The sequence below is a fragment of the Antechinus flavipes genome, chromosome 4, assembly GCF_016432865.1.
Source record: "Antechinus flavipes isolate AdamAnt ecotype Samford, QLD, Australia chromosome 4, AdamAnt_v2, whole genome shotgun sequence".
Classification (NCBI taxonomy): domain Eukaryota; kingdom Metazoa; phylum Chordata; class Mammalia; order Dasyuromorphia; family Dasyuridae; genus Antechinus; species Antechinus flavipes.
The window spans coordinates 224,380,904-224,393,185 of NC_067401.1; the positions used below are offsets into that span (position 1 = coordinate 224,380,904).

The following is a 12,282-nucleotide window of genomic DNA, read 5'->3' on the forward strand; positions in this document are numbered from 1 at the left end:
CTGCATCATGCCAAGTTTAATGATCTTGGAACTCACAAATTTTATCTATACCAACTATATGTATTTTTAGATTCACAAAGTCAACCATAGATCTAATTATGGAAATCATTTTAAATGATGAAAAAAAAATCTATGGCTCAGAATTAAATGGCAGCATTTTGACATATACTCTATAGGTTACACAGTATTGATTAAGTATCAGGCACTGTGCTAAGAAAAACTATAGAAACAGGAAAAAGAGTGTCTGCTGTCAAAGAAATCACAGTCTAATAGGAGAAATATGCAAACAACTAGAATAATACATAAGGGATTTTACTATCTACAAGCAAATTATATATACTCAAAATAATAGAGAGCTAGCACTGGCATTAAGGGAAATTAAGAAAGGCTTCTTATGAAGATGAGACTTTGAGAAGCTAAGATTTGCCAACTCACCGAAGCATTATTTTAACTTTTAATATACTCCAAAGTAATAACATACTTTTGCCAATAACATGTTGCTAACTGCAATCTTAGAAACTTATTTCCTCACCTCTGTCATTATACAAAGACCACATACTAATTATGTGTCTAGATACCTAGAAGTCAAAGTATCCCAATTGCATGCCTTCAATTACTCAAAAACAAAAATTGCAAGAAATACAAACTGACCTTCATGAGATGCTGATTTATCCACTTAGTGAAAGTTTTCTTTTGAACTTTGTCCCGTTCATCTGAAAAAAAGATAAAGAGTTATGACTATTAGTAAACATATAACTACCTGAAGGTTTATAATAATATGCAGAAATAATCCAACTGTATCTCTTCATGTATTGAGTCTATGCATATAAAAAAAGATGGTGCAAAAGATGCTATTTATCATTTCTATCAGCCATAACCAAAACTTTTTCTACTAGACCAAACATAGTGAAGATAGAGAAGAAAATTAGCTGCACAGATAACATTTTGACCATGCAAGTTAGTCATGCTGGGAAAGGGAGTGGCCCAGTTTCCAGATAATCCAAATCTATCTCATGCTCATTTGGGGACTGAAGATCGTATTTACTACCTCTAAAGAGTTAAATAAAGAAGGCCGGAGCATCAAATCAGTTATAAGGTAGGTACTATCAGCTCCATTACTGCTCATTCTTTCCTAAGGCTCAATAGCAAAAGTCACTTTGCCATTGATACCCACAAGATGTGATGGACACCACTGAGAATTATGCAAGAGTCCTGTTTTTTTTCATGGAATCACAAATATCTGTCTCTGTCTCTTTCTGTGTCTGTCTATTTGTTTATCTGTCTCTCTCTATTTCTTCCTTTCTCCTTCCCTCTCCCCTTTTCTCTTCTTTCCTCCCTCTTTTTTCAGCTTCTACTCCTTTTTTCTATAGATAATCTCTTTCTCTATTCTCTACTACCCATCAATACTGCATCCAGACCTCAAGAAATCCTTTTCAAGCCTTTCAATAACAGCATCTTATTCAAAAGTCTGTCCAATAAAAACAAAATGATCACCAATGTCCAAATACAAATAAAACCAAATCTTAGTATAATAGTACTATAATCTTTTCTTCTTTCTTAGAATCTCTTTCAACAAAATTTATCATCTCTTTAACAAAGTTGAAGACATTTATTTCTCTTTTAATATATAGAATATTACAGGCATAAGGAACAGCTGAGTGTGGAATTTTCCACTACTAATGCAGGTTGGCACCTTCTCTTCATTTCATAATCTTAGATATCTTCCCTAGGGCAATGAAAAGTTAAATGATATGTCCAGGGTCCCACATCCAGTATGCTGTCTGAGGTGAGATTTGAACTTAGGGCTTCATGAATCCAAAGTCAGCTCTATCCAGTACATTCTCACTAAGACTTAAAATTGTGATTGCAGAAATGCAGTCCAGAAAAGTGTTTGCCAGATTATCCCACTCCCAGAATGTAAAGTTCAAAATGGTTTTTACAAACAGTTATCTTTAGGATCCACAGCCTCAGTCTCAACAAACTTAAAAATCAGTTTAAACACTATCAGGTTACATACATGCAACCACACACAGTCACACATCTCATTTCCTATAATTATCTTTCATATGGAGAGTCATACAACTGACACATGATCCCAAAGAGAAAATAAAGGAGTACTCTGTCCTTTACCTGTGACTTAACACAGTCAAGTTGCACTTACATCATTTTTGCTGAACATCAATACCCAAGATGGCTTAAAAACAATTGCCCTCAGAATCGTAATATTTATAGTTTTTCATGTCTTAAAGCTATAACATTAACCAAAATGATTTTTTCCTAAGACATATGTTTTGTATGTTCTACCTTCAAAGTGTTAAAGGAAGCTGAAGTAACAAATCAGTTACAAAACAGATACTATTAGTTCCGACACTACCCACTCTTCCCTGAGACTCCATAGCAAAGGTCACTTTGTCACTGACATCCACAAGATGCTATGAACACCACAAGGAACTAAGCAAAAGCCCTGGTTTTTCATGGGATTACAGACAAGTGACTTGTGATACGATCAGATGACATGGGTTTAACAGTCAGCATTCTAGTAAACTCCTAAATATTCTACTTAACAGCTATTGGAATGATTAATGCTAAGAAAGATTGCATAGTAGTACTTTAGGGAGAATTCTTTCGGACCCTAGAAAATAAAACACATTTCATAATTTTGGAAAGACAGATGGGAATGCAACATCCTAAATATGTACCATTTTAGATAACAAAAAAGGCAAGAATACTGAGTCATTTTTAATTTTATAAACTGAATCCCCAAAGACCTCTGATGCTTAAATGTGAAAGCCATCATACATAATATGAATTCTGATTTCCTATATGCAGGAGCCACAATTGTGTTGGGCCATCTCCTGTGGTTATAATTCTATGCTGCCCAAATCACTGGGCCATTTTTCATCTAAAATGAATATCATATTCTAGACATGGTTAATGATAATGTTGCTACTTCTCAGAAACCAAACATCAAAAGGCAACTCTTGAAGGGTGACAATGACTAGCATTAATGGAAATCTAAGCAGCCCATTTTTTTAGATATTAACTTTTTGTTTCTAATGCTTCTCAAGTTTTTAATATTAACTCAATCTTTCAAGTAGCAAGTCATCAAAAATGTATATAACTTGGATATGTTTATGGTCTAGTTTAGATTACGATTTTTTAAGAGTTTTTCTGTCTGCTTTTATAATCCTTCTGGACTATAAATCATAATATGTATCATTTGCAGACATTCCTGCTTCACTACAGACGTTTCTCAGTTCTCTTCAATTAAAGTTGCCTGAGAACTTTAAAAATGTTTCATGATTTATTTTGTCAATGTAACCCCATTTCCTACATAAGCAGGATGGGGAAGGATAGCCTTATTTCTGAGATTAAGAGACGTTCCCAATGAAAATAATAATTTAATTGCAAGAAGACATCAAGAACCAATTTCATCTTTTCATTTGATAACCCCCCAATTTCCTGTAAAATTGGAATCTATGCTGAGTGATATACATTTATGAAAGCCTCTACTCCAAAATAATGGTAACACATTACTTAAAACCAACAGGAGGGTGCAGGTGGGGAGGTGATGTCTTTAAATAAAGGAAATGCTCATTTTCCTCATTCACAAAACAAGGAAGTTGGATTAGATGATGTTCTTGGCTTTTTCTAGCCCTCATGTCCTGTGATTTCCTATCACTTAACTATAAATAAAGTTTGGGACCCAAGAAAGGGTAGTTTTATTTGCTTTACTTTTTGTATTAAAAATATAAATGTTAGAACTTCTCATTATTCAAATGAAATCAAATTTAGGTGGTAGAAAGAAAAAGCTAAGAATATATTTAGAAAATATTTTAGATTCAGGATTTTCAAGTTGGAAAAGTCCTTAAAGATCCTCTATTCCAGATGTTCAAAGACTTTTTTTTCTTAAGGAGAGCTATCTTTGAGTTTTCCAAAGTATTAAGCTCATTGATTGGGGCAGGGAACGGAAAGACTGAGAATGTTAGTCACTGGCCTAAGCAAAAGAAAAGTGACTAGCAATAATAAAAATAACAAAAATAATACCAACACATTCATATCACTTTGAAGTTTGCAAATTCATTTCTTTAAGTTAAGGAAACTAGGTAGTAGATAAAGCACTGAGTCTGGAATTAAGAAGGCCTTAGTTTAAATCTACTCTCAGATACTAGCTTTGTGAATCTGGTCAAGTAGTTTCACTTCTATTTCTTCAACTATAAAATGAAAATAATAATGGCATCTACCTCAAAGAGATGCTATGAAAATCAAAGGAGATAATATTTGTAAAAGAAAAATTTTTCAGCAGTTTTTTTCTAGGTCTCTAGCCATCTGACATACAAAATCAATATTAACTTCCAAGGGTTGAGATTTATTTCTTTTTATTCTAATTTTCAATTTAAAAGAGATGTGAAATTTACAAGGAAATGCATAAAAATGTTACCAAACAAGAGGAAGGAATTTCTATACACATACTACATTCAAACAAACAAATAAACAACAATAAAAATAAAGACTTTTTTCCCCATTTACCATCTCTCAAAATTTAATTCTCACTCATCTACATCTGAGGGAAAAAATGATTACTGAGTTCAACTTTTCCAACATCCTTGAGCAAAAAGTGACATTATCAATTGGAAGCTGAATGTTGAAAAATATTTTTAATCAAATACCATGAGAAACCTGTTGTGTATAGAAGACTGTACTAGGCTTTGGTGTAGAAATGACCTCAGAAAGGCTTACAGTTTTATGGAGAAAGTAGGGGAAAAGCTAGGGAAATTGGGATAGACAAGAGGATGAAGAAGAGGAATGGAGAAATATTTTGAAAGTGACATTCTAAAATAGAAAAGCTTAAGAAATTAAGTCTAGGAGCAGCTAGGTGGCACAGTGGATAGATCATCAGTCCTGAAATCAAAAGGACCTGAGTTCAAATCTGACCTCAGACAATTAACACTTCCTAGCTGTGTGACCCTGGGCAAGTCACTTAACCCCAACCGCCTCAGGGGGAAAAAAGAAATTAAAAATCTGGATATTACCTGAAATTTTCAAGTTATTAATTGAATGCTATCATGTATGACATTAGTGTTAAGTGATCAGATTATTGTTTCTACTATCTTATCAACATACTCTTTGTTGTGCCCAACTTTTCATGGGCCCATGGACCAGAGGTTTTCTTGGCAAAAATATTGGAGTGGTCTGCCATTTCCATCTTCAGATTGAGGCAATCAGAGGTTAATAGACATCTTGAGGGTTACATAGGTGTCTGAGTCAGGAACTGAACTCACAAAGATGAGTTTTCCTGACTCTAGGCCCAGCACTTTATTCACTGAGTCATCTAGTTGCCCACATAATTAAACTCAATTAGAGAACGATCTGCATTGGGATTTACCAATCCACAGAAAGGGCCAGTAAGTGGTAAAGTAGATTAAGAGTGCCAGGCCTGAAATCAGGAAGATTCATTTTTCTGATTTCAAATCTGGTTTCAGACACTTACTAGCTAAATGATCCTGAGGAAGTCACTTAAGCCTGTTTGCCTCAGTGTCTTCATGTGTAAAATGAGCTAGAGAAGGAAATGGAAAACTACTCTAGTATCTCTGCCAAGAAAACCCCAAATGGTCACAAAACGTAGAACAGGACTAAAAAAAAAACCAACACAATACATAAAGGAAATATGATATAAAGAAAGAAAAAGTACAAAAAGCTTATTGTGTGGACTTTATCTTTCCTTCTCCAAGTCAAGTATATAAAAATTAATATGTAGAAGATGTTAGCAACTTGGTTGTCTGAATTCTGAGTTACAGAGGTAATATGGAAATATAACTTTAATTGGAATGTATATATGGAATCAATATGAAGGACTAAAAAAATCTATATAACCATTTTTAAAAATTATTTCTTTTCTGGGAAAACAGTATGATTTATGAAAAAATAATCAATCATGTGAATAAAATTAAAAATAAAACATCAGGTTTCTTTTGTATTATAGTAGAAATCTATGCAAATTGAGTATAAGAATATGCAGCTAATCTAATACTACTTTCTGAGCATTATAAATCACACTAAAGTATAAAATTATGACTCAAAAGTAACTAAAGCAATTACAGAAAAATGCATCCATAAACACATATTTATATAGCCAGAACTCCTTGAAAGCAGGAACTGTTTAATTTTCCCCCCTTATTTCCTAAGCACATAAGATAGTGCATAGCATAATATACATGCTTAACAGACAGTTGTTAATATGTATACCCCACTATAAATTCATAAGATGTGCCATTCAAAACTTCTTATGTTAGTGACTAAGAGTAGTTAGTAAGAGTTCTACCTTCCATAAAAAGAATTTTTAACATTTATTCATAAATCTTATTAAGCCTAATTGGTGAGAATTCCTTTGGAAGTAGGAAACATTTTTTTTTTGCAAAGAATTCCTGTGTTATTCAACACCAAACTGGAAGGGTTAATATGAATTTTAGTGTTCCAACCTTGCTAATGCAAAGTAATAAAAGTCCTATGGAAAAAAGTTTCAAGAGCTGTCCCTTTTTTAAACTAGCTCAACAAAAAGGGAGTAGTCCAGATTACACCATCTAATTTTCCAATCTGTACTTTTATAATGGTCCTTTCTGTTAGTTTAGACAGTGATGTCTACCACTGAGGTTATATTTTGGGTAATGCTACCATGACAACAATAAGGGAAGGAATTCTTATGCTCTCACAGAGTTTACAGGTTTTACTGGCTAACAAATCAGTTTTCAGGGAATAAAGTTTAGTAATACACTTCCATATAAAAATTCTATTTAAAGAATAAATCAGTAATCATTATAACCATAACAATATAACATTTCCAAATAAATGGCCAATGAATTTCCAAATGTGGCTTTAAAAAAAGATCTGTTATACTATGAAAGAAAGAGAAGGAAACGATTTCTAAATCATCCTATTAACTACAACTACTTACAGGAAAAGGGGGAAATCAAGGAAATAATAAATATTTGTGCAAAGCATTATTGATCATTGAAAACTACACTGATTTATATTCAGTTCAATCCAATCAAACTTAAGTGCTTTTAATATCAGAAAGAAAGAAATATTAAAACAGAAAAAGAAAGCACAACCTACTCCAGAAAGCTTCAATAAAGCCCCAGTGCTAGTTTGCCTGGTATTCTGAAAAGTGCCCTACCATCTGCAAAATTCTCACTGGACAAACACACACAGTACTATTTTTCCAATCCTGAAAACATGAGGAATGGGGGATTTATACACATTGCTCTACTGACCCATACAGCACATCTGTTCCACCAGCTTTACATTCCACTCTCGGTCATTTTTAAGTAGCTGTCCCATCATTCTCTAGGGAAGTTGGCTGACAGGTTGTCCTTCACTCCTGACATCCAAACTCAAGGTGTTACTTACTATACACACAGTTACTTCCTATGCAGAAAACAAGCACTGCGGAGACACTCCTCCTGGCAGACTGAAGAGAAAAAAGTAACTCCTCCTTTTAAATAAACATGAGGTTTTGTTAAGTCTCCTCTGTTTCCACAGAAGGCAGAGGTATGACTTATAATTAAAGAATCTGACTAAACCACATTTCTTCTTGTAATCTTAAATATGTATATATAAAAAATGCTCTCCTTTTAAAAAGAAGTTTTATGCTATTCAGAAACCCTCATTATGTGTAGACAGAACCTTCCTTATTAACAGACTAATAAAACAAATTACATTTTACCATGTAACTAGTTGGTGACTTTTTTTCCTCAGTTCTTCTAACATCCCAGGCAAAATTTCTCTAGAATAAAATAGTCAGGATCCACCCTAATTGTTTAACGCAAGTCTAGTGAATCTGAAACCAATGAACGTGAAGTGAAAGAGATTACTTTACAATTAGGACACATCTCATTCATATCTAACAATCTGTATGGAGAAACTAAACTTGCACCATCTGCACATGTACAAGTGGAAAAGAAGGCAGTAGTAATGAGTCCCTGGGGGAAAGGATGAAAATGCTGAGAAATAAATGACTATGGTCAACAAATTCACAAAAGAGATATGGCTTTCACTTGTGTAGAGACATATTTCCTTAGGAAATAGATAGAATTCTCTCATATGTATATATAAACTCTTGCCAATAAAGCCATAATCTCCAAATGCAGATGTCAAGGAGTGTCACTAAGATGCAGAAGCTAAGTGGCAGAGTAAATAGGGTGCTGGTGCTAGAATCAAGAACATCCAAGTGCAAATCCTGCCACAGGCTCTTATCAACTCTGCAACTACAAGCAAGTTATTTGATCTTTGCTGATCTCAGTTTGCTCAACTATAAAGTGAAGGTAAATAATAGCACCTACCTCCCAGGCTTGTTGTGATGATCAAATAAGATAGTTGTAAACTGCTTAAAACAGAATTATTGCACATTGTAGGCATTACATAAATGCCTACTATAAATTTTATGATTAAAAAGCACTACACTTAAAGTCAGAGACTCTGAATTTAAATTATGGTCTGCTGCTTATTATTTCTATTATCTTGGTTGATTGTTATTCTTCATTCTTGAAGAGGAGCAAAATAACATCACTATGTTAGAGTTACAGTGTGTCCAACTGTAGCTGATCAGACTAATATAAACTCAAAGTGCTCTGCTACAAATCAGACACAAATAGTCCCTATGAACTTTTGGGTGGCTTCTCTAACTGTGTTTCTTGCGAGATAATTCAATTCTGTTTTGCTCAGCACCTTCTCTGATGAGGGTACACCATGGTGGGTGATCCTGTACCAGTGTCTCCCATGTCATACAATCAATTCTAAAGTTCTTAAGAGGTACCTTGAGAGTGTCCTTGTATCACTTTTTTCTGATCATTTTTTGAATGTTTTCCCTGTGTGAGTTCTCCATAAAATAGTCTTTTTGACAAGTGGACAAGTTACTTAACTCCTTTCAGTTTCAGTTTCTTTATCAATAAAATTAGACTTAAGGACAGGAACTTTAGATTCTCTCTCTTATGAACTGTGTAACCCTGATCAAGTAACTTTTTTTTCTGAGACTCAATTTTTTCATCTGTACATATTTAGACTCAATATATTATCCCTAAAGTTGCTTCCAACTTTAAATCCTATTTATTTCCTATTCAAAGTAAGCAAAAATAAATGTAGTTGAAATATCAATATTTGAAATAGTGTTATTAGTATATTCTTTAAAATAATTACATTCAAGTGACTGATTTTTTAAGTGTCTCCTATGTGCAGATGGCCTAAGGTAAATGTACCATAAAGTTGCAAACCAAAACACTCATTCACACCTTGGTACCTAATTATCACTGTTGTTCTTGCCATTAGCCTTCTTCATGTATGAGTTTTTCCGAAATCCCTACCTGCCAATATACTCAGATTACTTTGTGTTGAGTCTCATATATGTTTGTATACAGAGTTTTCCCCAGTGGAATATAAGATCCTTTAGGGAGAACTTTTGTATCTGTACTTTCCTAGTGCCTAGTATTTGGAACTTAATGAACACTTGTCTTCACAGGAAGTTACAAAATTAAACCATGTATAAATGGCTCTAAAAGTGATGGTTTCAAATGCTACAGAAAATTTTAAAGCAATGTAACCCACATGTTTAAAATCATGTTAAGATTTTAGGACATTAAAATATAAAAACATTTTGCCAACCTATCTTAGAAAGCTGTCCTCCAAATGATACTATAGACAATGTAACTAAGGTTTGATGCTCTAGAACAAGAACCAAAAGAGTTGGAGAAATAGTAGAATATGCAATTGCAATTTCAAGAAGAGAAACCAAATAATAGTGTTCCTTTTCTTCATAAGAACCATCTGTGGCAGGGCAAACATTTTCATGCAACTCTGTCCCACATTCTCCCACACTCCAAGGTTAGTCAACAAAAAGAAAGCTAACAAATAGGCTTGCCTGAGGACAACAGGTGTGGCTGCTAGGTGAAAGGCAATAGCAAGCAAGAAAACAATTTCCATTTATTTCCAAAGATCAGGGAAATAGCAAAGGAAATCTTTCAAAGAGGTAGAATGATGAAACTCAAAGGTACAGTAATGTTCCACCAGTGGCCATGAACTACCATGCTGTCTACAATTATAAATCATTTTTTACATTTATCATTAATATCATGGATCTTATTGGAGTCTTCCCTTTGCATTCAAAAATAACTATATTATATCACATATTTTAAACTGGAAGAGACCTTTAGAAGCATTCAAGTCCAATCCCCATTTTACAGATGAAGAAACTGAAACACAAATTAATTAAGTTACTTCGCCTAGGTGACAGAAAGGGTACCACATCTGGTTGTCTTACCTCAAAAGCTAGTACTTTTTCCCTGTACACCTTTCTGCCATATAAAGGATATGGTTTTTAATTTTTAAATTACTCATCTATATCCAATCCACCTATATTTGTTATACCTCCTCCAGATTTATTCAATAAATCCTATGAATTAAATCAGAACATTTCAATTATTTATTGCTATTCATCCTTAAAAAGACACTAGTTTTTTCTTGATGCCAGAACCTAGACTCCAATTATCAAAAGAATGAGTTCTTTTCTTCAGGCTAAAATGACTAGGCTACAGTCAGGTCATCATCAGCCTAAGGTAAATAATAGGAATTCTACCAAAGCAGATACCCACCTATTTACTTTTGGAGACAGAAAAATGTTCTTTTTACAGATTTCTATCAGATGCAGTGACCCTCCCCCATTCTGTAAGATTTTATAATGCTGAACTACTCAACAGAAATGCATTATTCCCAAAATAGGAATTCTCATAAACATTTCTGAGCATTTGAAATTGAAATGAAAATTGTCAGATGAGAAATATGTACAATTTATTACTTCAAATAAAACTAATCTTCCATTCAAAGACTAACTAATAGCTAGGTCACCTGATTTAAAAAAAAAAAATCAGATCTATGGAATGCAATGAGATGACCTAACAAACAATAAACACTATTCTTTCTCTAGGTTGGCCTTTGGCATTGGCAGGTTCTCCCTTGGCATTGGCAGGTTCTCCTAACATTTGATGCCACAAGGAAATAGTTTATGACCTATATTGAGAAAGGCAGATATTTACTTTCAGGGTTCATATTTATGTCCCTTCAAAACAAAACTTTCACTTGATTTGTTATGCCACAGTTCTCTGTTATTGTTCTGACTCAGTTTCCCTAATTATCCTGACTCAGTCCTGCCTCGGTTTCCCTGCTTCTCAGTTCTGCAAAACCTCCACTCCCTCTTTATCAGATTACTTGATAAGGATAAAAGATCTTATGTTTTAGAATATTAGAATGCCTCTCCCCCACCCAAGCTAACAGAATGTCAGATACCGTCTCATCAAGAAGCCTCTCCCCATGTCCTGAGTGCCTCCCCCTGATTATGTCATCTCATCTCCAGTGGCTCACCCCACCCTGTCAGAGTCCCATTCCCACTCTCAGCACTCTGACTCCACCACTGCCTCAGTCTACCCCCAGTCTGAGCCACATGTATACATGTCTTTGAGAACTCACATTATTTGCTGTATTCTTGGAGATGAAAGTCTCATTCAGCCCTGGGACCAAATCATTGATCCATTTGATTCCAGTATATCTCTCCATTTAATAAATTATTAAGTATTCTCTAATCTCTATCTTACTCAGTTTCTCCGGCATTGCAGATTAAACTTTATGAACGAGTGTGGTATGATGGAAAAAGTGAATTTGGAGTTACAGATCTTGAATTCTAATTTTTATTGAGTCATATAATATATCTCTGTAATCCTGGGCTAGTTGATGTCTCTCTGGTTCTTATAATTTCCTCATGTTTAAATTTTACAGGTGAGGACCTAATGAGACTTAATTTGCACAATTTGCACAATGCTGATTGTTTTTATTTGCTGTCATTGTTATAATTATTTATAAAATGAGGGAGGTTGGATTCAGTGGTTCTCAAACTTTTGTTTTCAGTATCTTTATCCTATTAAAAATCATTGAGGATCTCTCCAAAGCATTTTTGTTTATCTGGGTTATATTTATAGACATTTACCATATTGGAAATAAAATTTGTTTTTGAATTTGTAGACCCTTTAAAAGGGTTTCAAAGATCAGGATTCTCTAGACCATACTCTGAGAACCACTGGATTAAAGGATCTCTAAAATTCCTCCCACTTTTATGACTGATCATTTAGAGCAAGGGACTCTTAACCTAAGGTGCAGAGTAAATTTCAAAGTTTGAGAACTTTGATGGAAAAAAATACATCTATTTCAATATCAATAGTTTCCTTTTTGTAATCCTATATATTT

General features: G+C 33.9%; 1 protein-coding gene across 1 annotated transcript in view; it reads right to left on the minus strand.

The window, feature by feature from the left end:
* Positions 1-12,282, minus strand: part of DST (dystonin) — a 591,073-nt gene that overhangs the window by 329,742 nt on the left and 249,049 nt on the right. Inside the window, exon 5 of the mRNA XM_051997184.1 lies at positions 652-713. Within this exon, the coding sequence (XP_051853144.1) occupies positions 652-713 (62 nt within the window). The remainder of the gene's footprint in view (positions 1-651; positions 714-12,282) is intronic.